The 25,401-nt window shown below is 41.5% G+C and overlaps 3 protein-coding genes across 13 annotated transcripts; all 3 read right to left on the minus strand.

The window, feature by feature from the left end:
* Positions 1–728: 728 nt before the first annotated feature.
* Positions 729–3,308, minus strand: LOC122876901 (arginine vasopressin). Its single transcript, XM_044197829.1, has 3 exons — positions 2,554–3,308; positions 1,541–1,745; positions 729–1,418 (listed from the first exon to the last, which is right to left on the minus strand). Exons 1-3 carry the CDS (start codon positions 2,671–2,673, stop codon positions 1,288–1,290), a joined length of 456 nt encoding a protein of 151 aa, XP_044053764.1. The 5' UTR covers positions 2,674–3,308; the 3' UTR covers positions 729–1,287.
* A 136-nt stretch (positions 3,309–3,444) lies between these two features.
* Positions 3,445–12,078, minus strand: ubox5 (U-box domain containing 5). Of its 8 annotated transcripts, none has more exons than XM_044197824.1 (7): positions 12,010–12,078; positions 9,853–9,916; positions 8,991–9,092; positions 7,454–8,208; positions 6,663–7,294; positions 6,374–6,550; positions 3,445–5,310 (listed from the first exon to the last, which is right to left on the minus strand). In XM_044197824.1, exons 2-7 carry the CDS (start codon positions 9,904–9,906, stop codon positions 5,090–5,092), a joined length of 1,941 nt encoding a protein of 646 aa, XP_044053759.1. In that variant the 5' UTR covers positions 9,907–9,916; positions 12,010–12,078; the 3' UTR covers positions 3,445–5,089. The 8 variants fall into 8 exon arrangements, with proteins under 8 accessions (XP_044053759.1, XP_044053757.1, XP_044053758.1 ...); XM_044197822.1 differs by lacking the exon at positions 12,010–12,078 and adding an exon at positions 11,784–11,924; XM_044197823.1 differs by lacking the exon at positions 12,010–12,078 and adding an exon at positions 11,779–11,879.
* A 789-nt stretch (positions 12,079–12,867) lies between these two features.
* Positions 12,868–25,239, minus strand: lzts3b (leucine zipper, putative tumor suppressor family member 3b). Of its 4 annotated transcripts, none has more exons than XM_044197817.1 (8): positions 25,009–25,239; positions 20,805–21,642; positions 19,251–19,721; positions 18,991–19,158; positions 18,473–18,601; positions 17,880–18,071; positions 17,415–17,645; positions 12,868–16,056 (listed from the first exon to the last, which is right to left on the minus strand). In XM_044197817.1, exons 2-8 carry the CDS (start codon positions 21,603–21,605, stop codon positions 14,953–14,955), a joined length of 3,096 nt encoding a protein of 1,031 aa, XP_044053752.1. In that variant the 5' UTR covers positions 21,606–21,642; positions 25,009–25,239; the 3' UTR covers positions 12,868–14,952. The 4 variants fall into 4 exon arrangements, with proteins under 4 accessions (XP_044053752.1, XP_044053750.1, XP_044053751.1 ...); XM_044197815.1 differs by having other exon boundaries at positions 20,805–21,767; XM_044197816.1 differs by having other exon boundaries at positions 24,967–25,239.
* Positions 25,240–25,401: the final 162 nt, after the last annotated feature.

Consider the following 25,401-nt stretch of genomic DNA (forward strand, 5'->3'; position numbering starts at 1 on the left):
TGCACAAGAAGAAATTTCCAATACATCAAGATCAAGTTTTTCAAAATGCCACACAGCTAGTAAATGAGTCAAAACAGGTAACTGGGAGGTCCTATATTCTGTTCCAGCTGAATCTGGAACGCATTACAGAGAAACTACCATCACATACAGTCCTGGCATAAACATCAGCTTTCAATCATCACACACAAAGCCGTATGACGGTTAGAATTCACTTTCTTTCATTTATGCACATTGGACATGTTGGTACACAACAGAGAAAGCTGTGTGCCTGAAGGAGATGAATGAAAGGCGCTGCACTGATTCCACACCAACACTGTCAATTCAACAGCAACAACAGATGTGTGTGCTGGACTACTCAATAAATGATTTATAACAACCACCTTTTAATCTACCTTAAAACACCACATCTTCTTTAAAAAAGTCCAGCCTTCGTTGTCCCCTCTTGACCCTCATATCAGTATTAACATTAATTTAAGTTTGCTGTAAACGATAGCACCCAAACAAACTGTGTATTCCGGAAATATAAGATGGCAGACTGATTGAACTGCAATAATTAGTATGGCTGATTTCTCATAAGTCGTTATCTGTGTTGGGTAACAATACATTCCTCATTCACTTGCCTACACACACACCCACACCCACACCCACACAGAAGTTTTATCAGTGAATCATGTCTTAAAAGTGAAATGATTTTGAGTCTGGGAATAATGAGAACAGACAGCAGAAGGTGTTTTGGCAGTGATACATTCTGTATTGTTTTTCAATATACAATAATATTTCTACTACACAAGAAAAACTGCTCTAGCATTATCATTCAGCTGTTTTACATGGACGTCTGTAGCAACCTTAATCTCCAATCTCTGACATATGTACAGTGTTTTCCGCTATAACTCACTTGTTTGAAATGGAGCTCTGAGGCATGTTACATCCCCTCATATAGAATAAAATTTTGTTTACAGTATGTGCATTAGTATATACATTTCTAAGGTGGGAGCAAACATTAAATCTACTGTTTTCATACCCATTATCATGATTCCTCTCCCCCAGGATGTGGATAAAAATAGCCAATTACTAAAGTTGAAGATAGTTCTCTTACTGTGACCGTAAGTCGTCTTTACAGATACAGAAATATCAGAGCAGTAGGGTTAAGAGAGAACAAAGTTTGACTTGGCATTCTATTGGTTCAGGGTGCAAATCTCAAGGCTTATAGTGGAACAGGGATGATCTTTATTCTGCTCCTCCAGGGCCTGAGAAGCAGAGGAACCTCCACAGACAACAGTATCAGTACTAAGTCTGTCCTCTGGTGGCCACATGCAGCAGGCGCAGCAGCAGCTCTGCAGGCGAGCTCCCTGCAGAGCCGTCGGACGGATCGGAGGCCTCGGTCTCCCCCAGGCAGTCAGAGTCCACCGCGCAGCTCTCTGAGGGGAGGGGAGGGGAGGGGAGGAAAATAACTTTATTAACTGTGCCCATCGACCACTTCATACCACACTTATTAACTTGTCTGAACATGACACACATAAACAATCAAACCAGACTGCACCTGCATCACAGCAGAGTCCTGAAACAGCACAGCGTCCTCCCTCAGATCCACAGGGTCTCCCTCCTGCCTGGCAGGGGGTGAGCAAGTAGTTCTCCTCCACACAGTGAGCTGTTTCTGGGGAGCCCAGCAGGCAGCCGAGGCCCTCCCCGCAGCAGATACTGGGGCCAAAGCAGCGGCCCCTGTCTCCGGGGCCACATGACATGCACTGGTGGAGAATTGGATAGATGTAAGCATTAATCATGTGCTATAAATCTGGTCAATTATTTTTGGAACACTGTTACGATTATTTTGCCATTGTCCAGTATTACACTCTCTTTTGATACATTTTCTAATGTATATAACAGGAATATTTTTTCTGACAGAGCATTTTTTTTTATGTTCAGAGGATACTTTCACTCTTCCTTCTCATATTCAAACAACATTGGTAATGGGCATGGTATTAGTTGAAAAGCTGATTCTTAAATACTGGATAGCAAATGGTTGCATGATTTCTGTTGCACATTTATCTCCCTTCAGTATATGTTACTGTATATGTCTAATGTGTTCATTAAATTGCCTCACCAGAAATTGAGAATAAAAATAATATAAAAACACATCACACCATGCCGTTTTTGTTTCCCTTATAAGCTACAATACACTTTTTAAGGTAAATGTTTATCTAATTTTATCCTCCTGAAAAGGGGAAAAAAAGGTATATTTGCTGCTATCTTTTGGACAAACTTTACATTGTTTTTCTTCTCTGCTTACTTTTATGGTCCTTACCATTTTTTCTTCAGTTTTTAGTAAGTAAAATGACTGGGTTGTTCTTTACCCATCTGAACCCAAACCCCTAATCCAAACCAATGATATTAAATTTGATCTGGTAAAAATTCTCACACATAAAATTTCCCAGATTTTGCACATTGAATTTTCCTTATTTCATATTGGGAAATTCCCCATCCAACACAATACAAAAATCTGAGAAAGTCAAAGATGACTTCCCAAAAGATGGCAGAAAGGATAATGGTCCTCACCTGTCTGATCCCAGTCTCCGGCAGCGCGCGTTTCCCTCCTCGGGGGCAGTTCTGGATGTAACAGGCTGAGGAGACGGCAAGGAGTCCCAGGACGCACAGGGGGAACAAAGAGTGAGGCATCGCTGCTGGTTTTGGATGAGCGCCGGGCACCTGTATGTCCTCCGCCTGGGTGGATGTCTGACTGCTTTCCCGGTCGATTCCTCACTTATAAGCAGATGGACATGAGCTGACAAAGAGATTGACACTTGTATCTGACGTCAGTGTTGTACCATTCTGCTCTCCACATGTACGCGCACCCGAAGGCCACCGGCGTGCGTACGGCGTGCGCGCGAGAGGTCGCCGCAGATATGGCTCTGCATCGGATGTGTGCCATCTAACAAATCTACGCAAGAAAACAGCAATGACAGCAGAAGATGCCATTTCTGTATTCAAGACTGCGCCACACTTATTTGGAGTAACTTTTCTGAATAATTTCAGCCTCCGCGGTGGGTGGCAGGAGGGCACGCACTAAAAATGGCATAACATGAACAACTAATTGTGGACAACTAATTAGATTTACTGTCATAAGCGCACTGATTAAGAACATTTCATGATGATCATGCACAATTCAGCTGTCAAACTAATCCATCACTGCAGGACAGATATTTTTTTACTTCTGTTGCATGCAGGAAATCATGACAACCTCAAGGTCACACAAATTATCCTTCTGATGTGATTTAAAACTATTAATGAGCATAACAAATTTAGCATTTCAAATAAACAAATATCTGAAGTTCATTATTCCGTTCAGTGTCTTGTTGCATGCTCAGGGTTGTTTCTCACTGATTACTTGTTAATCAGCATCACATCAGCTAAACGATAAATGGCAAAACTGAGCATCCAGGCAGCAGGTGCAGGTGTGAAAGAGTTCTTTAATTATCTTCACAGCATTCAAGCTTGATCCTTCAGTGAGTACAAAATGTGGTCTTATTTTGCATTGCTGTACTCCTGAACAATATGAAATAAATGATTACTTCTCACAAATGAAAAACTCCTGATACCTGTGATAAATCTTGAAATTAACAAATTGCACTAGTGAAATACAATTAAAGTTTGAGTGTGGATTTACATTTTCTTTTACAGCGCCACCAAAAGCTGACAAGTGATTGTACAAAGTCAGTCAATCTGACAAATAGAGGCGGTAGTTAATATCCCGCCAATACACAGTGTGATTTAGTATCATTTAAATGTCTTATCTACCACTTGTACCTGAAACAATGAAGCTGATGTCTCAGTTTCACATGCAGTACAACTGATTTGCTCGTACTGAACGGATACAGGATCATGACCTTGGTTAAGCTTAATGTTGTCAGGGAAACCAACATATAAATGATGCTGTTTGTGATTGCGAAGCCCAATGAATACTGTTTTTCCAGACTTTGGTTTGTTTAACTTTTGTACACGCAATGGCATTCTCCTAAGAGGTAATTAGGGCAAGTGTGCAAGGACACTGGAGGACTTGTAGCCTCTGCTGGGAAACATTGTTCACACATCGATTTCCTAACACAGCACCTTAAAGGAAAAACAGTAAAAAGTAACTGAAAATAAAACTAGATACAGAATCTAGTGGGAGCAGAGTAGGCGGACTATCCAAATAAAATGTTACCTCAAGAAGTCCTTATCTTTACATTTTCTGCCTGCATTTACTGTCTTAAAACTTCAAAACCTATACAAGAGTGCAGGGAATGTAAAGTAGTGAATGGCGTGAAGAAGGAAAGAGTGGAAGACTGACCATGACCCCGTCTGTTTCTTCACAATGACCACACAGCCTTGGGATGACTCAATTTCCACTTTAATTCTTCTGGCCTCTTGCTCTCAGTACTCATGTCCTTCAACCTTTTCTTTGTGCATCTTCAACACATCTACACATCCAGGGTCTGTACAAAGGTTGCAAGTATACTTCAATGCTCGATGAAAAGGCTAAGACACGGAGCAGTAGAAGAGAACATTTGATTTTTTTCGGTTTTTTTACATTCTTTTATGCAAGATTTTGGTAAAGGTCTTTGCTTTCAGTGATGTCCTTTCTACAGCTGTGGACATTAAAAACAGAGGCCTCTGTGATCTGATCTTGTAACGTCAAAGGTCCGAGAAAAGTCTAAGAAATATTATTCACTTCTAGACTTGGAGTACTTGTAATGCGTGTGAATAAGAAATAATACAAAAATAAATAAAGAAATGAGGGATGAATAATGTAATGAAAAAGGGTTGTTAAGACAAATTTGGGGATTGTTTAGAAATAATTTACCTCCTCAGCAGTTCATATAATTCAACAACCATCAGACATACAGTACGATGCATTTGTGAAGATATTCTGTATTTTTAAGAGGGGGATGGAGGTAGTTTCAAACCAAATAAACAATCTATCTAGAATCAGTAACTTTCAGTGTAAATGTTTTACACCACATCTGGTGTACAGTCCTGTGATCACCTTGAGAACAATCCTCCTTATTTCTTCACAGGCTTTGAAGGCATAGGTTTGCCTTTTTTACGGTGTCTGTCAGTGATGCACACGTATGATGTCACTGCGTGGGGTAGGGCTTTGGCAGGCGTGGCACAAGATGTGACTGGATGTTGATATAGTGACAGAGTTTAATAGTTGTGATTCCCTCCGCAGGCAGGAATGGCAGAGCAAGTGGCCGCAGGTTAGACGGTAGATGGATGATGCAGATTTCGAGTACACGGAGACCGAACAGGAACATGCAGAGCACGTCTTCTCACCTGGCAAGCAAATGTGAGGGAAAATTAATCAAATAGGCAATGGATTTATAATGATTTAACATTAGACATCAGAAACATTGAACACATTCCAATACTCCTACACAGTTATAAAGTCATAAATTTGTGTTTTTCAATGCATTTCAGGAGTTCTTTGGTTATGTGTTGTAAATTAAGGCTGTGGTTTACCCCACTTTCTCTTAACCCACGAGATCCTCAGTTTTTGATTTCCTGCACCCCAGAATGCCTCTCAACAATAAATCGGCCAAGTGTTTTTGCACTTGTGTTCATGAGAAAGGAAGGGACGTTTTCCAGTTCAGAAAAAACTCAACATATCTTCTGGTTGTGTTTTTGGTCTATGAAGGCTAGGTTAAAAATTAACAGCGATATGCAAAAGGGATCTTTTTGAAGCCTGATGAACCCTATGCTCCATTTTGTTTACAGGAAGTGCAGCATCAGGCTAGCCTCTGACTGAGCTATGACAGAGCAGCTCTCCTGACCAATGTTAGTGGGGGCATGTTGCTTCAGATGCCAGTGAGACATGAAATACAATCCAGGAAGTCCAGTTTGAATAACAGAACCATGAATTTTAAGGTTTATCAGATGCTAAAACACTGCACAGTGTTTTTTTTTTTTTTTGTTTTTTTTGGCAAGAGCCATCTGCATTGGCACCCCTGCTGTGCCCTCTGCTTCATTCATATAAATGAGAGGGCTGCGTTTTTGCATGCAGGGTTAATGATGGTTTAAACGCTGCTTAAGAGTGGGAAGCGCATGCTCCAATGTGCAAAAATCAACACACATGCTCGCACACAAACTCAAAAGGGTTGTGTGTGTGTGTCTGAAATGAAGGCAGTGCTTTATCCATATTTTGGGGAAAATATGAGGGTCTGGAACATACTGAGCATGTGGATGAGCAGCACATAATTGAATTATGCTGTAGAAGTAATCTGAGAAGTAAATATCAAAGATATCCATTGAAGTCATTTAACTAAATTAGCGCCAGCTGACACCTTTTACAAAGGAGCAAGATCCAACTTGTTTCAAAGTGGACTTTTCTAAATCCTACCTGTTGGCATGCCTGCAGTCTGACAGTGCTGTGAGGTGTTCAGTGGTTCAGAGTCAGGAGCAACCCGTCTCTGCTGGGACAAGTTTGAGGTGAAGGAGGGTCGGCCCTGCAGGGCGGAGATCAGGGCCTCATCCAGGCTGGCTGACAAACGCTGCTCATGAGAGATGCAGCTGGGGACTGAAGAAGTATGGTGAAGAAGCAAACATCGACACAAGAGACAAGTCAGTGGAAAAGCAAGATAAAGAAATATGTTTTAAGATCTTACACTTACAGAACATATTATACTCACCTGGAACTGCATCATTTCTTGGTCTTTTTGTTTGAGGTAGTAGTTGCTTCTCAGCTGTCAACCCTTCTGTCGATTCTTTGGAAATTCCACTTAGATCTCGTTTCTTTCTTCTCTCTAACTGTGATTTACCATCTGTAGTTAGAGGCTGGGAGTTAGTTGTGCGATTCCCATTATCTGATGAATGTCCTAATCCAATGTCTTCTCTTTGCGTAGTTTTGTTTGTGTTTCTGGTGCCAGCATTATATTGAATAACAGTATTGTTTATTGAGCTTTTACTGAGACATGGAGAGTTCTGGGACTGTCCATCTACCTTGGAGGCTATAAGTCTTGAGGCCTGTGGATTCTCTCCCTCCCCTTGTCTCCCCAACATCCCGTCCCTGCTTATCATCCCTTTCTGCAGGACAAAGTGGTCAATGCGGCTTTTCAGTTGGGGGTTAGGAAGAGGCTGGGAGGTCGAAGTAAACGGGACGCCTGTGAAGGGGTCATTAAGGGGTCGACCCCAAGTGGCTTCCCTCTTCTGGTACTCCTCCAGTGTGGTGTTGTCCACCGACACCCCACTGGGCAGCAACATGGGGAGCGTCATTACCTCCTGGGTTATCGGGTCAAGGAACTCTTCTGGGATGGAAAGATTGCTGGAGTCAGACAAAAAGCCAGATCATTACAACATATTATCAACGTAATATATATATTTTTTTATTATTATTATTATTATTATAAGCTCTATTTTATCTACAACAAGAAGGATATAAACAGATATGTAACTTTTTAAAGACTGCTTCATGAACACATACCTTGGAGGTGTGGCTGCTTGCAGTGGTGGGTTTGTCTGGCTGACAGAAGGGGAAAAAAACGCAGGTCGTGGCAGCCGTCTTTCACTGGCCTCGTGGACTCTTTTAATCCTCTCCACTTCTTCTGCAGGGCAGCAGCGAGCAGGTTGTCCCCACACGGCCAAAGCCTTGAGCCCCAGAGCAGACGCCGCGCCACCAAATGGCAGAGTCACACGAAGTTGTGTCACAGCGCCTAATGAGAGCAGCCCCCGGCTCCACAGCTCCTCTTGCCGACAGTTCGCAGGTTGTGGTGGGAGTGAAGATAGGAGCGGGGGCCGGGGACTAAAATTTGAGCGTGTGAAACAGACTTGGGTTTCCTCCCTAAGTTCGCAACGACCTACCAGTTTAAACTCTGGTTCAGGATTACTGGATTCAGTGTTTGACTGACACTTGAACACATGGCCCCTTCGTTGAGGCTGATCTAGAGCCTGTTCACCCCACTGTTGGGCATGAAGACTCCACTGGTGGCCATTACAAGATTTACTGTCATGCTCTTGTTGTTTTTCTCTGTTCTGTTCATTCTGGTCCTTTACCTGCATCTGCATTTGTTCCTTTTGCTGAACCCGTTTGTGGCCTTGACCACAATTCTGGGAGGGTAACCGATCAGAGCTGGTGCTGATTTCCAGTCTCTTGCAGGCCTGTCCTCGGTCCATACCCCAGGACCACAACTCCACATCCACCCTGCACAGCTCCACCTGAAAGCCAAACTTTAAAGTCACCTGGGAGGAATGGAGGAAAAAAAATGGATATTCATTTGTTAATTATAGGGATGAATATATTACTAGTGTTGCCACATATCCTACTCACTTTTTTGCAAATATTAAGATGCTAAAAAATATAGTATGGATGTTGTTAGAATTAAAAGAGCTACTGCATTCTGCTTAAAGAGTGGTCACGCCTTACGCTTGTAACTTGAATATAAGGCGATATTTTCAAGACTGCAATGCCATTCATTTTACAGTAATTTTCTCTGACAACATGAGACTGTCGGCACCTTTGTGAAAAAGGATTAACAGGAAGTTTGCTTGTATGTGACGGGTGTTCAGGACTGGATCCCTTGTAGGCAGCCTGGACTATTTTTATTGGTATTTACAATGCTCATGCATGTGTGTGTTGTTATAGGCTGGTTTGTTGATACGTGACCCTCGCATTTGATGTCTTAACTGTACCGAGACATTATTGTGTTCATCTGTATGTGATGGGTAACTTTAATCATTGTTTAAGATAAAAAGAGATGGGAAAAGAAGGATAAGGATATCTAAATAGATAAAACCATGCCCATACTGCATGAGAAAAGTAAGCTACTCTTCCTTAATATATAATGGCTCATTGTCATCTGGGTAAATGACTTGCACAACTTAATTTTTTCAAAGATTTAATTATTCAAAGCAACAGGAGGTGGTATTCCTTGGCAGTGACCACATTAGACACAGGTCAGACCTTTTCCTATGGGAGACCACAGGTAAGTATCTTTTAAAGGAGTACGACAGCATAAACTCACCTGTACAGGTGGACGTAGGAAGTACTCCAGCTTGAAGCCCCGCCTCCGGAGGGCAGGGTCGGCTGACACAAGGTTTGTGACATCATAGCCATCTGCACACAGCTGCAGTTGAATAAATCAAACAGGTATTTACATTTACATGAAAGCTTGAAATCAAAAACTAGAGAAGATACAGTATATAATTTTCAAAGATTATTTTTGGATTTTATTAGCCTTTAATGGACAGTAGACAGTATAGAGACAAGAAATAATGAAAAAATGTCAGCATACACGCCTACTCTGCTCTCAATGCTAGCAAAAAAGTCAGAATGGTTAACATCATTTTAAGAAATCAGGTGCAGATTTTTCTGGTGTAATACATGTGTCTGTCCAATTAAATTGATTTACTACAAAGATGTTAATTTGTAAGTGTTAATTTCAGGCAGGCTGTTACTTAATTACAAGTTCGGGAAACATTTTTTGTTTCAGGGCCTTGTCTCATTGGAAATTTGGCACACAGCACATTCAAGTCAGACAAAACAATAGGCTATATGATATGCTACAGAAAATTGTGTAAAACATCGCATGAAAGGAGAGGTGAAAATATAATAGACAATGGCAAAAAGGTTGCGGTAGGAGTAAAAAAAATATAACTGAAGGAGTGTGGAGCCACGATCTGATTACAAAATACTAATAAAAAGAACATAACAAGGTCAGTTGTGATTCAGTCTCCCACACACCACTTTGTCCCTCTGCTTCTTTATTTTCTTAGTCCTCCACCTCCATCCCAGCTATGACAGGAAAGCATTGTACATGCTGAATAAAAAATTAACTTGAGAAAGGAAGGTACAATTGCACGATAGGTCCATGAAATGCGTCGCACCTTGTTGCAATGCACTGTTGTATAAAAGTGTGGCAGACAGAGATTCACAACCATATTCTCCAACCTGCAAAGACACAAACTGATTTTAGAGCTATACATGTTCCCTTGCATACAGGTCAAGGCGAAATAAGGCATTCAGGGAATACAACTGTTCAACACTGACTCACACTTGTACACCACACTGTCCTACATTATTAGAAGGTAATCACACTTTTATTGTGTTTCGACTAGGGCTGCACAATTTATCGTAATGTTATCGAAATCGCAATATGGCCAAGTGCAATATCCAAGCTGCAATTTTTTGAAAAAGGTCAAATGTGTGACAAAACAGCATTATAATGAAGTACTGTAGTGCTGCAGAGGTGCCCTGGCCTACAAATCTCGTTCTCCAGATGTAAGAAAACATGTTTGTTTGGTACAGACCCCAACAAATGTCACATCATCATGATTTTAATAGTTTTTTCAGTGAAAATGAAAACTGTGATGGAAAAATGATCATTCCCACTAATCGTGAATCATATCGCAATCGTAACATCTGTCAAATAATTGCAATATGATTTTTTTTTACCATATCGTGCAGCCCTAGTTTCCACCTATTAGTTCACAAGACCGTTGACCTCTTAAAACGATCTTCACTGACTGACTGATTCACCTCTCAACAATTTTCAACAGTGAGTTCAAGGAGATCAGCTCATACAGTATTAGTGTGTTAAGTAGCACAGTGATAAAAAAGGAAGATAGTGACTTTCTCTTAAGTTTTACATTGGCCCAATTAGTTGTAATTCAATAAAATGCCAAATCCATGGTAATTAAACCCAGAAAATAAATTATTCAGTCAATCAACATACAATTAGGAACAATTCAGGTAAACGATTAACAAATTAAGTAATTTATCAAAGGAAATTGGCTATTTCCAGCTTCTCAAATGTGAGGATTTGCTGCATTTTTTCTGTTTTAAATCACTGTAAATTGAATATCTTTGAGTTTTGGGCTGTTCATTGGACATAAAAATACTATCTGAAGACGTGAAGTTGGGGTCTGTGAAATAGTGATGGGCCTAAGGATAGAGGGTCTCGTATGCTGTACAGATTGTGATATTGGGCTATATAAATAAAACTGACTTGATTTGACATGGGCGAGTTTTCGTATAATCTGACATTTTAATGACTAAACGATTAATCAGTCAATCATAAAAATAATAAGAGATGAAACGATTAGTCAATTAGTAGATTAGGAAGAATGAAAAAAAATTATCAGCGACAATTTTGATTATTAATTAATCTTTTCAGTATTTTTTCAAGCTTTAATGCCTAACATTCAATAGTTAACGTTATAGCTTTTCACATGTGAAGATTTGCTGCTGTTCTTGGTAATGTATGATATTCACTGATTATGATCAGACAAAACAACCCACCTGAATACACCACTTGCTTTTTTTGGCAACTTTTCACTATTTTCTGACATTTTATGGGCCAAACGATTAATCTATTAATCCAGAAAATAACTGGAAGATTAACGGATAATGAACATAATACAGTTGCAGCCCTAACTAAGTTAATTTTACAAATAACTGAGTCTCATGGTGGCTCATTTATTAGTCTGCTACTGGAAACTACGACGTTGCATTTCACTCAAGAAAGTGACTGATGTAACATTAGCTACGTTGTAATTAATTTTAAAGAAAATATTCTTGGCCCTAATGTTGGAGGCTCTGAGCCTCACACACATAAATTAAAACACCCTGTGTATCCTTTCCAAAGCTAACGTGTACGAATCGCTCCTAGCTAGCTGTAACTGTATGTTATGGAATACAAGAGCAAATACGCTAAACGTAGTTAGCAATATGACGTTGGCTAACATTGCTAATGCTGCGTCAGACTGACAATGTTAACATTAGCTTAGCAAACTAAAGCAGAGACAGATTACTTTACTTGGTCGTTGACAAACGTGGCTGTTTTGACGCTCCTCTGACCAACTTTAGAAGGTAGCTAATTGCCACTAGCCACTAGCTAGCTTAGTTCAACTAGGGAAGCCGAGAAGGGACATGCTTCACATTTGTAAAAGCGAAATTCACCATAGCCCGAATGATGTAACAGGTGTTGAGAAGATTAAAATAGAGGAGCTTAAATTAGTTTTTTTCATTTATGTGTTCCTTACCTCAGCACAGCTTAGATGTCTGTGGCAAGCCCTTTTAACATTCAATAGGTTTCACTTGACCATCTCTATCTATCTACAAATGCATTTTGTCTATCTTGTCCTTTTCAGAGATGTATCTCGTCCTCCACACGGTGTCATCAGGGTCGCTCATCTTTATAAAATGGAAACCTGCAGCTTGCAACATTTCAAGAACTCATCAGTAGGATGCATGCTGTTCGCAGGGAAGAACCCAGACTTGTTTGGTTCGAGGACTATTTACTTACTATTACACCTTCCCTTAAATAATTTCAGTGCCCAGTATCTTAATTCTACTGCATCAGCTTAGAAGACCTTTACTCAACATAGTATAAAGATTTGTGAGAGCAGAACCCATTATACTTTATGATAGAACAATGTATATATTTTTTTACTGATAATACTTTTTTTTACTTAAGTGAAAATTTCAATACAGGTTCTACAGGGTGGTATTGTTACTTTTATTTAAGTACAATATCTAAATACCTCTTCCACCACTGGCCAGGTCAACCAAAGGTTACAGGTTTTTGTTTTAGTACTTTGTAGAGTAAAACTGCAGTAGTTAACAAGAGATGTTAAAAAAAAGCAAAAAGCAGTGATTCGACATAAGTCTGAAAAAATAAACCTAATTTTGTGTAGCAGAACTACATTTTTTCTTCTTTCATCTTGTTTGGTCATCTCATGACCCCTGTGATAAAGGATATGTGCCTAGAATAATCCCATAGTCCAATATTTGGAGGACTCCAAATGTTTCCTCTGGTCATTCTTTTCAAAGCTGATTGCCAGAATCAAATCCAGGTGGGTCTTAACCACAGGACAAATGATTAGCTCAATGACAAAAAATGACAGAATTATTCACATATCTTTATTAGTTCTGCTGAATTTGAACAAAGGAGTGGTTTTTAATCAAGGCAGAACAGTACTAATAACATAAATGCAAACAATAAAATTGAAACATGTATAAAATCGGTAGCATTTTGTTCTCTAAACAATGCAATACTGTAACTACATTTATCACCTACATCAAAAGGAACATCATTTTTGGACAGGGTTGCTATGATTGCACCATTATGATAGGCCAATAGGCTATCTACACAGTTAAAAAAAACACATAAAGGAAAGCTCAAATGGCACATATTTTCTCTGTCAGTTCACCATAATATAATAACAGTAATAAAGATGATAATGCTATGTAATACCTTAGAGATAAGTTAATATTCTTGAGCAACATCTTTGTATGCTGGCATAAACAACACATATAAAAGCCATGATATTCACATCTGAGTCTACTGTACATCATAACTTGTGTGTAGGACACTACATAGTGCAGTTAGCCTGAATGCTCCCTTCAAAGAGGCAGAGTCTCCACCTTTCAGATTTTTTTTTTACTTCCTTCTCCCATGCTTTGTCTAAATTAACTATACAGAAGAAAGTTGAGTTTTCCAGGATATACAGACTCTCTCAGTTTGAATTTTCAGTCTCACTGTACTTGTGTCAAGCTTTGATGTACATCTTACTGTACTTAAAGCCCCCCAAAAATCCCTTTGTTCTTAATATATCTTCACTTGCTGTATTGCAACTAGTCCCTCTATCCTCAATCTCATAAGCTGAAACTTTTCATATGTATACACACATGCACACACCCGCTCTCCCACACACACACACACACACACACACACACTCAAACACACATTTACAATCTATAACTATTATAAGTATTTCTTTCTAGTATATCATACATTCTATAAATTATTTTTTTTTACTTTGGGGATACTGACTGATTTCTCAGACTTCTTGGCTGTAAATGCACAAAGTGAATGACACAATTATCATAATAACCAAATTCAAATTGTGTTCGTCCATTCACATTCTGCTTGCAGTTCATTGAGAAGAAAGTTGAGTTGGGAGCACTGTGAAAGCTCGCTAATGACCTCTAGTGTTTGCTTTTAGTCACCGCAGACGATCTGTAGTGAAGGCGAACCAGGTTCTCCCACATCTTAAAACTTATTCTATATTCAATTGGGGTTGATTATCTGCTAAACATATCTATTTAATTCAGTTTGTAGAAAATATAAACTCTGTTGGTCTTCATGATGTGTTTAAATGGCTCATGCATGTTGGACCCTGTGCATGAAATGACTTGAAAACTGAACCAAGAATCAGTCTGTGTGACCTTTAACGTCATTATCTGCTGGGATTTAAATGAAATAGTCCAGCCATGTGTAATAATGCTGTGTAACTGGTTTGCTGATATTATAATTAAAGCACTGAAAATGATAATCACACTCTTGTTTTTTTTTCATCTATTCCCAGCATTAGTTATTCTCTTATACATGCTGGAAAGAATGGAGTAAGGCGCTCTCTGGACAAAAATGTAAGTTAACATCACACACTCTGACCACTAATTCTACTTTTACATTACCAGTGACACAGACTTACAATGAATAAATACCGCATAATATTCATGTTGATAATTTCTGACAATATCCCTGATTGTCTTGGTCCTTTTCTAGCATGGGCATTAAATGGCCCCTGTATCAGTGCTGTAATCCAAACATTGTCATTTAACATTTTGTTTTTCTGCCATCCATCAGAGTGGCACACTTTTCATGAACACTGATTATGTAGGATGTAGTAGTGTGCAAGTACTTAGAGAAAGGCTGCTTAGGAGGTTGAAAAATCACCGATAGATTGTATGTAGTTCAACTTCCTGTTCAGATGATCTGCTTGTTACTGATAATGTTGGATTTTGCAGTCAGCTTTTGTTGCTGTTTAGTGCCTATAATTGCTTTGAAGACTGTCAGACTGTACTGATTTATTCTATTGTAGACTGAAATGTTTTTCATCTGTATGCTGAAGTGGTTTTGTGTGAGAGGCCTTGTCACTGTGAGTGTATTGAACTGGACAATTAGTTTCATGGAGCTTTAGCTATATCTCAGTGGACTCTATCCTCTCCAGGCGTGAGGGTCCAGCCCAGGGAGGGGCAAGCTGGTGGAGAGAAGGAGGGCCCTTCTGGTCTTCACAAGGTGGGGAGATGGTGAGGGTGATGGGGCCAGAGAGAGAGGGTGTGGGCTGAGGAGACAGAGGTAAGAGGGCTGGTGGTGGAGGTGGAGAGTTGGAAGAGGTGGGGGAGGTGGTGGTGGTAGTGGTAATAGTGGTGGTGGTGGATGTTGTGGTTGGTTTGGCTCCCAGCTGGCTCATGCGTTTTTCCAAAGCTTGGTTCTTCTGCAACGTTTCCACATAGCTGAGCTGCAGCTGTGCCTGGTATTTCAAAACCCGTTCTTTCTCGTCCTGCCAGGTGTGTCGCTCCTGGTCAAAGTTGAGGGCCTGGCGTTCCCGTTGCTGCCGCTCCAGGCGCAATGCGGCCTGCAGCTGCTCTAGTTGCCTACGCAGCTCCCCTGCTTCATCCCAGTGACCCTCCTGGACTCGCTGTGGCTGGTGGGCATCCTGACGCAGTTGCACCTCTTGGCAGAGTTGGGCCTCGTGACGGAGCTGGGCCTCTTGACGCATTTGGGCCTCATGGCAGAGCTGGGCCTCTTGACGGAGATGCACCTCTTGACGCAGCTGTGCTTCTTGGCGTAGTTGGGCCTCTTGACGGATTTGGGCTTCATGGCGGAGATGAGCCTCCTGACGAAGCTGGGCCTCCTGGCGGAGTTGGGCCTCTGGTCGGATTTGGGCATCCTGACGCATTCGGATGTCCTGCTGCATGTGGGCATCTTGCCGCTGCTGCACGTCGCGCCATTGAGCTTCTTCGCGTTGCTGCCTCTCCTGTCTCTGAGCTTCCTGCCGCTGGGCTTTGGCTTCATCACTCTGAAGACTCAGCAGGGTGTCAGATGTTGGGGTGAGGGAGTTGGTTGAGGAATCAGTGGGGTTACGTGGGCAGTGGACAACACCCCAGGGGGGCAACAGCCCTGCAGCAGCTAAGTTAGGGCTCATGACAACTTCTGCTCCTCTGCTTGCTTCACTCAAAGCCCGCTTTAAACTAAGCACCTCTGCCTCAAATACACCCAGCTTCTCTCTGAGGATGGACACCTATAGAAAAGAAAATATATATCACAGGAAAATACAATTTTAAAGTTTTAAATGTAGTATTTGACTGTCAATATTTCTGTGTATGTCAAGTCAAATCAAGTCAATATTTTTTAAGTTAGCAGCAATGACATGATTGTATTGTCATTTGTTGGACCTGTCAGCTGAATTAGGTGAGACTATAATACAGACAGAAAAAGTAGTGGGCTTTGATGGATAGCGAGAGAGCAATCCACTAAGTCCAGGCAATTAGCATATTAAAGATGTTGTCTGACATCATTTTATATTAAAATATTGTATATAAACTTGCTTATGAACTAATAATGTTTTTGATTACTGTTGCAGTGTGTTTTCATGACACACTTTTCTGTTGGTGCTTGAGGAATGTTCACTTATTTTACTGTTGCATGAATTGTAAGTTGCCCTAGATAAGAGCGCGTGATAAATGCATAAACTATAAATTGTACTTGACACAAGATGAATTAAACTCTTAATCTTGCTGCCCCTTTAGTAATGAAATACACAACATATATACAGTACATATCATATGTGTGTAAGCTGCTTATGCAGTCATACAGTACAAAGGAAAGATTGTTGCAGCTGTAATATATAACATTGCCCAATCCCCAATTTGTCCCAGTCTCCTCGCCAAGTTTTTGTAAAGATTTCGAGGATTAAACGCTCAACAATCTAGATTTTGTGGTAAGCATCCCAATCCTGCAATCTCACTTGTTGTGAACTATATTTTGACTGCTTTGTATACTACTACTTGTATACTTTATATACTAGTAATCAGCATTGTGTTGCTCTTTTCATAGACCCCTCTAAAGCCTCTGATAAAGGCAACCATTACCTGTAACTACACACAAGATTTTCATCATAGGCCTAGAATAATGTGAGCCTTACATTCTATAGCTTGTGGTACATTTCATGCGTTTTTGGGTGATGTATGACCACCGTTTTTAAACATAGATGAGGGAGATGCACAAAATCTGGTCCTGTTCACCATATAGTGAGAATGATGTCTTGTCCATAAATACTACTAATATACAACTATATGCTGATGACATAGATCAGATTTTCTAACCAGATACTGTGACAAACTATTGGGCTTTAATATTATTTTATTATAATTTTCTATTATTAGAAAAGGCACTTATTAGCGCTAAATCTGTCTGACTGATGATAAAAGCACATACATGTAAATATATGTTGCATAAAGCCAAACAAATAAACTGATGGATCAATGGATTGTTAACTTCTGTAATGGATTTATCTGTTTGTGTTTTTCTGTTATTTGTCATCCTCGATGTTAAAGTCCTCTGCTCTGAGTATTAATCAAAGTGTAATTGAAAACCTACCTCTGACAAAGTCCTCCTCAGCTCTCCCTCACACTTCTCCAGCTCCAGACTCTTGGTGCTATAGGAGTCCTTCAGACCCAGCATGGCCTCCTCCCGCTCCCTCAGCTGGGCATTGAGCTCCTTCAGCTGGCCTCTCAGGGCCACCATCTCTCCAGCTCGCTGGGTCACTTCAGCCTGACTCTCCCTCAGCTGCTGCTTCAGCAGGGAGATTTCTCCTGCTTTCTGACACACCTGCCACATGAAGAATGAGTGAGGGTGAGTATTTAAGTACTGTGGTAAATATGCTCCCTATCCCATTACATACATGTGGGTTGCTTGTACACACATACTTAGAGACATAGGCAGCTTCACACACACACACACACCCTTATATTTAGTGCCCCACCGCTCAGCCTACCATGATGTAACCCTGATAACATTTTTCGGAACTAGTCAAGCGCACCAAGTCATATACTCATATCTCACCTCCCACTTGGTCTCCTCCAGACGAGGCAAGATGTCAGCCTGCTCCTTCCTGTAATCCAGACACTTTCTCTCCAACTCCTCTCTCTGGGCCAACAGAGCTGCCATCTCCTCCTGGAGCCTCCTCTTGTCCTGGGACAGACGGCTTATCTGGGCCTGCAGGGCAGTCTGGGAGCGCTGAGCACGACGCGTAACCTGCAGACAAAATGTACATATATAGCGTAAGTTTTGATGGTATCTATCTATATTAGGGACACATACTGTATGTACAGATCCTGCAATATAGTCTTCTGGTGCTTTAAACCAGGAGAGTCTATAACCCAGTAAGTGTTGTATATCAGCGACAGATTTGGTTTGAAGGGGCCAAAGGACTCAAAAAGTGAATTCCAAGATGGAGTGGACCATAGTCCTATACATACCAATAAATACTTAAATGCTGCAATTAAATAAAATATTAAATACTAAAATAACACCAGGCTTTTTAATTGGGCTTGTGGTTTGGTCCATATGTCACTCAGAGAATGTCACTTTAGCTGCAGAATTGTTAGGATCATCCTGAGGATGTTAAGTTGGATCAAAATATGTAGTGAGGTCACCTGCTGCAGGCGTGAGGCATAGTTCTGTCTCAGCTCATCCATCTGTCGCTCCCAGACACGTTGCTTCTCCTCAAACACCTGAATGATTGCTGCCTCACTTTGGTCCAGGTTTCTGCGCATATGCTGCACCTGGTAAAAGAGAAGGAATCAGGCCACAAAGCAGCAACTTAAATAGTAAAGTAGTAAGAAAGTAAGTAGAAGAAATCCAATTTAGATAACAAAATGTAGGACTATCAGGAATTTTGGTAGTCAGCTGCCAAAAAAATGCTCAAGATACAGTTTGCTGGCAAACTGCATGAATGCCATAATTTTGTGAGCACCACAAATGAAATTCCATTAATCTCCACTGTATTGGCAGCAAAAATTTAGGAAACAGACATCTTAACACTTGGGGAAATGAAAGGTAAATGGTTGTAATTTGGGTGAACTGACCCTTTAAATGCTGGCAAATATTCTAATGGAGTACCCACACAAGTACAAAATAACTGCCAATCAGACATTTCTGAGTGGCCTCTGACCTCTTGCTCTTTCTCCCACAAGCGGTCCTCGAGGTCCTGGATGATGTCATCAGAGGAGGGGGAGGGGCGTAGAGGTGCTGGAGCATCACTCAAGTGGCTCAGTCTCTGATAGGACGAGGAGCTCTTTCCTGAGGAGGACCGGCCACTGTCTGAGGCGCTGAGCCCGTTCTGGAGGAAAGATCCACATCACGATACATGAAAGATGGTAACAGCAAAGTGCATTAAGTGCCACACTGAGTGAGTATGGATGATGGCCTTACCTGGTAGCCAGGCTTTTCCAGCTTGTCCAGGCCTGCAGCTGCCCCAACCATGCCCAACCTGTTGATGTGGCTGGTGGAAGCACTGAGAGGCCCCAGGACTGCTGGGGGCCCACAACCGGACCCCGAGCCCGTATAGGTGGGCAGGCTGGTCAGGGAGTTCCTCCCTGAGTCAGACATCCCTCCCTGAACCACTTCATTACCATTTCCACCGCCCTCACTTCTGCTGACCCTCACTGGGCTGTCCTGGTCCAGGAGCAGGGCCTCTGGGACCTCTCCTGATTCCCCTCCTGCTCCGTCCCTGCCTCTCCTGCCTCCTCTGCTCTCACTGAACCCTTCACTCCTTGCCTCAGTCTTGCCCTCGCTCCCAGCCCCTCCTGCTTGGCCCACCAGGTTCTGCATGGAGTGGAAGCTCTTGGGAACCACCGGCTTGAAGGCAGAGGGACGAATGAGGCCTGAGTTGTTCTGCATCGCCTACGAAAGAGATGGAGGAAGGAAGGAAAGACCGTAAGAGTAATAAGAGATGCATAACTGCAGCTCACAGACAAAAGTACACTGTAGTAAAAGTTTCAATAATACAATTCAGCATTGTGATGTGTTAAGGATAATAACACCATATTATACATATTATGATAAATTTGGAACTGCTTGAGATGCATTTGGTTTATTTTCTGAGGCACTTTAATCCTTGCAAAAAGGTATATGCCAGATGGCATTAATCATGTTTTTAAAGGGTGGGTTTTAGATTTTTTCAAGTCTTTCTTAATACCATACTCATATGTCCATGAACTGTTATTGGTGGCTACAATCATTCCTCCTATCCATACTGGCCGTGAGGTGATCCCTTTTTAATGTGACTCCAATGTAAGAGACTGATGACGAGGTTCACAGTTCTCGTTAAGTTCAGCCAAAGCTGATACATAGCTTTAGCACTCTTAGATAGACAAATTCCCTCTTTTTGTTTGGACACTGTTTCCTTGCTGAACTGTGGAACTGCGGTGGAGGGATCGCAACACAAACCTCACAATAGCTTTGGCTGAAATTTGGAATGCATTTCTGCACAGACTGTGAATTGTGTCCCCCCTCACTTACTTTTGAGGCGGTGCTAGGAAGCGATCACTTCACAGCCAGTATGGAGAGGAGGAATGATTACAGCAACCAATAACTCTTTCAACATGCATGCAAGTTTTGAATTAAGGCAGACTTGAAAAATCTGAACCTATTGTTTAAAAGTTCAAAATGTAAAATATGTTTCCCACCATGGTCAAAACTTTTCTGCTTGTGACCCCTCGTCACAGGCTGCATATCTATGAGCTGTGAGCAGTTCAACTGAAGAGTGATTTCAGACTGTAGTTTTTAAAGGCCTGAAGAGGTAAAACAAAATCATTTAACAAGTAAAAAGCAAAGATTAGATAAAACCGGAAAAATAAACATAATTTTGTTTTTCACTGTTTCCTACCCCGGTAATCATCTTGTGACCCCTTAGATTCATTTTACAACCCCCTTTGAGGGTGCTGGCCCCCAGGTTGAGAACCACTGTCCTCAATCTTGAAGTACCTGCTCCAGTTTTCCCGACACTGGCAGGATCTTGGGCGGGTTGTGGTTTGGTGGGTTATGGCTGCCTGGATTGTTCTCACTGTCACTTCTGGTGGCTGCCATCTCTCTGTGGTGGTGTTGGTTCATGCCAGCGCTGTTCTTCTCATTTGCTCCTCGGCCCACAATGTTCCCACAAACATCTAAACCTGCAGCCTGCATTTCCCTCTCTCTCTCTCTTTCCATCCTCTCATTCTCCAGCCTCTCTCTTTCCCTCTCCCTCTCCCTTTCCCTCTCTCGCTCCCTCTCCCTTTCTATCTTCTCCCTCTCAATTCTCTCTCTTTCCCTTTCTCTGGCTCTCTCCCTCTCCCGCTCCCTCTCTCGCTCCAGCCTCTCCCTCTCCACTCGTTCCCGCTCCCTCTCCCGGTTCCTCTCCCTCTCTCGCTCCCTCTCTAACCTCTCTCGGTCCCAGTCTCGGTCCCGGTCCCTGTCTCTCCCCCTCTCACGCTGCCTCTCCCTCTCCCTCTCCCACTCCCTCTCCCGCCTGCCTGCTCCGTTGCCACACTCCAACTGGTTGTTGTTGGAAGGGGCCGTCATGGTACATTCAGTGTTGGTGGAGGAGGCTGTTTCGGTGGGCCGGTCAGTCCCGGTACAGGTCCCAGTCCCGATACTAACACTCCCTCGTTCATCGCTAGAAGCCGTCCCGTCAGATATAGTCGCCGGGGGGCGGGGCAGTCGCTCTGCGCTGCAGCTGCGGTCGGCAGGGCAACGGCGAGAGAGAGGAGGGGCCCGGGGAAGGGTGGTCCTCGTGCCCACAGACTTCATGGCAAACTCCTGCTCTCCTGCCACCCCACTGCCAACACTGCCCATAGTGGGGGTCAAAGGTCAGGGATTAGAGGTTAGGAGTCAGGATTGGGGAGGGTCACAGATACATTTGGAAGTAGTGTGGGTCATCACAACCTAATGCAGGTAGTGGGGGCACACACACTAGAGGAACACAGAAAAACGAAAGGAGTTATACAATATTGTAACTGCATAATGACTAGTTATACAATAATATTTAATGCAGAATAGATTCCAACCCACATACAAGGGCAGCGTGGTCCTCCCACCATGATTAAAATGAAAAGGGTCAGACAGATAAGTCTGGACAATTTTACATATAGTGACGGTATAAATGAAGTTTAAAAATATAACCTGTCCTCCAGTTAAATGATAAAATCACAGTGTTACTTTCTGTTTATGGCATCTATTTATTATGTACAGAGTTTGTAGATAAGAGTGAGTTATTTTTGACTATTTTGTTTGTGTGTATGAGATGCTGGGTGAAGAGGTCACTCACACCAATCCAGTGCAAAACAGAAACTACACTGGATTTTGTGTCCATTAGCATCATTGAACTGGAGGAGGGTATTTGTTAGGGATTTTTTTGTTGCATTTATTGTGGACACAAATACAGGAACACCTGCATAAAACAGGTCTAATATAATACAAAACAACAGCCCTGCAATAAACACAATGTGTTTTTTTGTGAAGCTTCAGTTCAGTTTTCTTTCACTCTGTATCAGATAGATATTGCTGAAATTTGCTTTACTTCCTCATTGTTTAGGGTTCCACAAACTCCACTGCTGTATGTGTTAAAATAATAATTATAATAATTGCTAAATCAAACAAGTTTTTCCATTTAGATATTTTTTCTTTTCTTTTTATCCTATTAAATACCAATATGTAGTAAATTATTTAAGAGGTAACCCTTCCCATTGCCCTAAACTGGGCTTGGATATTTAATAAGGGTGACAAAATATGGACAGGACTGTAAAGCATTGCAATTACACCAAACAAGAAAATATTTCATGGTTTATATGTTACATGGGCCATGCATTAACAAATATATATTAGTAAAAAAAGTAATTCACAGACAAAGAAACGTCTGTGTACTATCCCACATTTGGGGTCAATTACACCTCAGAGGTCGAGCTTCCTTATGAGCAGTTATTAACAGAAATCCAAATAGATTTATTTGGGTTTAGGGTGGTGCTGTGTAAAAGGCAACACTAATCACAGATATAGAGCATCAAAATCAAGTTTATAAGCAATCCTTATAAAAATAGGAAAAGTCATGAAGTATCGAGCTGATAAAACAATGTTTTAGAGCTGTTTAAGAGAATAGAACAGAACATTAGCGTTAAGTAACTTTAGAGTTATGGCAGCTTTTTAAGCTGTAGTCATTGGTGGTACATTGGCTTGCTTTACAGAATAACTGGATCACCTTACATTAAAGTTCAGTACAATCCAACGCAAAAATACCACAAACTATGGCCTAAAAGTTGCCATAGAGCTTTGCCAGCACCTCTCTAACACAGTCTCAATATTAACATCTCAACATTGTAAACTACTCAGAAGAAAGTGCTGTATTAGTTTGCATGAGGCTGCAGTGTACAGGTATTCCTGTTAATGTGTCCACCGAGTATACACTCAGTTGCCAGTTTATTAGGTACATCTAGCTAAAATTTATGCAGACTAATACAACACTTCTGCAATAAATCCTACCTTCATGAATTTTTTGTTGAAGCTCTTCTATAGAGAAGTTGATTCAACTTTATAGTCATTTTGGAGGCTATAGTTTGTGGTGCTGTTGAATTGTATTTTGTTATACTCAACGCTGGATTACCAATTGGGCTAAGCGGCAACTGCTAAGAGTCAGAGTCAGAATCAGTCTGTGTGGCAGTTACTTTGGGGAAATATGCACCAATAAAACATAATAAAAACTGAAATGGTAAATGCCTGTTGGCTCTCGCATTAGATCTAATCTCCAGGTGCTGTCTTACAGAGGGGCACTTTATCAAAATCTACTATAATACCTTTACTATTTACTATATTCTAAGTTGCTATTATATTCCACGGTGCATAAAAAGGCCCCCCTAACAGGTTTATCTGACCCTGGTGATTCAGAGAGGTCTTTCTCATATCTAGTCTAGCTTTATTGATATAAATTTTAGAAGCACTTCTTAGGATAACAGAATACAAATCAACAGCACCACAAACTACAGCCTCCAGTGTGACCATAACTTTGAATCAACATCTCTCTAAAACAGATTCAACAAAGGATTTATTGCAGGACTGTTGTATTAGAGTGAAATATTTGTAGCTTGGGGTACCTAATAACTGTAAACTGAGTGTATGTTCAGAGGCTGTCATTTGCCATGTAGTTGATTGCATTATACTGAGAGGAATGTCTAGTATTTTATATTCATTTATATCAGCGAGCGTATATATAACTAAATATTAGAAACACCTCTCAGTGGGTGTCCTGGTGGTCTAGAGGTTTAAGATTCTGACTTGAGTCTGGCCTAGGACCTTTGTTGCACGTCATCTACAACTCTTTCCCTTCGTTTCCTGTTAGCCATTCACTATCTCCTATAGTAAAGGCAGAAATGTTCAAACATACTGAGAGAAACGCAATAATTCAACATCATCACAAACTGCAGCCTCCAAAATAACCATAAAATTGAATTAACAACTAAAACGGAATATTTAACCTTCATGAAGGTAGGATTTATTGCAGGACTGTTGTATTAGACTGCATTAGTTTTAGATAGGTGTACCTAATAAACTGGCAGGTCAGCGGAGTATACACACATATGGTTGTGGGGGAATAAGAGGACTGTGTGGTTGCAAAAATAAATCTGTTTGTATACAGGCTCTTATGTTTATATGACTATAATCTGTAGCCATCAACTATACTGAATTACAACATCAAGTATTTAAGAGCTTGCTCACATATGAAGAAAAAAATCATACAGTAAGATATTACCCTGGTTTAGATAGATAGATAGAGACACAGTCATGCCAGTGCACCCCCTCTTCTCAGCCCGTTTACTAGAGGTTTACTTCCACTTGGGTGAATAGTAGTAGTAGTGAAACACTGCCTATCTATCTGCTGCTCTGCCTCAGTCCCCTCCCCTCACGACTCCCACCCTCTCTCTCCCTTTTTCTCTGCATCCCTGGGCGGCAAGGGCGGCTTTAGCAGCATCCGCATCAAGCCCTGAATCGACTGCGCTCCCAAACAATTACTCGCTAGGCCTGTGACAAGAAACAAACGCACGACCCTCGCTGAATAAAAAATAATACATCTAAATTAAAATGCACAGCGTCATTGACATTGACGACAGTAGCTTTGATTTACCGATTGTAGCATCCTGGCGGTCCATCATCAAAGGCTACTCACTATTTTGCAGCTCGGCGGTTTGTAAGATGGCAGCCTCAATAAACAATATTGTCACAAGACAGCAACGCAAGTCCTGCTCAGTCGGGCTCTGAATTATTCTGCGATGTTACCGTGGGTCGGTAATATTAGGGATGCTGTCTTCGACCGCTGTCAGCGTCGGATGCTGATGATGGAGTCGGTCGGTTGATACGCGCATCAGCTGAGAGACACACACCCACCTCTGGTCCCGCCCCTCTGGCTGCATGATACAAACGCCCCCTTTTGGCATTAATCCAGTGCGCTCCCTCGGGAAAAGCCTCTAGAGTCATATACAGTCCCCTGGATGGATGGATGGATGGATGAGACACTGAATGGAAAAAGAAGTGATGCTGGATGTCTGTTTGTATTAATGTT

Source organism: Siniperca chuatsi, linkage group LG5, assembly GCF_020085105.1.
Source record: "Siniperca chuatsi isolate FFG_IHB_CAS linkage group LG5, ASM2008510v1, whole genome shotgun sequence".
NCBI classification, from domain to species: Eukaryota; Metazoa; Chordata; class Actinopteri; order Centrarchiformes; family Sinipercidae; genus Siniperca; species Siniperca chuatsi.

What these genes read in the sequence shown, in the direction of transcription:
- LOC122876901 (XM_044197829.1), bottom strand. Translation starts at nt 2,673, where the DNA reads ATGCCTCACTCTTTGTTCCCCCTGTGCGTCCTGGGACTCCTTGCCGTC. An exon ending in CGGAGACTGGGATCAGACAG is followed by an intron (nt 1,746 to 2,553) that starts GTGAGGACCATT and finishes ATTCTCCACCAG; the next exon opens with TGCATGTCATGTGGCCCCGG. An exon ending in AGGACTCTGCTGTGATGCAG is followed by an intron (nt 1,419 to 1,540) that starts GTGCAGTCTGGT and finishes CCCTCCCCTCAG; the next exon opens with AGAGCTGCGCGGTGGACTCT.
- ubox5 (XM_044197818.1), bottom strand. Translation starts at nt 9,987, where the DNA reads ATGCCTTATTTCGCCTTGACCTGTATGCAAGGGAACATGTATAGCTCT. An exon ending in TCCTACGTCCACCTGTACAG is followed by an intron (nt 8,209 to 8,990) that starts GTGAGTTTATGC and finishes CATTCCTCCCAG; the next exon opens with GTGACTTTAAAGTTTGGCTT. An exon ending in AAGAAATGATGCAGTTCCAG is followed by an intron (nt 6,551 to 6,662) that starts GTGAGTATAATA and finishes ATACTTCTTCAG; the next exon opens with TCCCCAGCTGCATCTCTCAT.
- lzts3b (XM_044197815.1), bottom strand. Translation starts at nt 21,650, where the DNA reads ATGGGCAGTGTTGGCAGTGGGGTGGCAGGAGAGCAGGAGTTTGCCATG. An exon ending in TGTCGGGAAAACTGGAGCAG is followed by an intron (nt 19,722 to 20,804) that starts GTACTTCAAGAT and finishes TCTCTTTCGTAG; the next exon opens with GCGATGCAGAACAACTCAGG. An exon ending in TGTGGGAGAAAGAGCAAGAG is followed by an intron (nt 18,602 to 18,990) that starts GTCAGAGGCCAC and finishes CTCTTTTACCAG; the next exon opens with GTGCAGCATATGCGCAGAAA.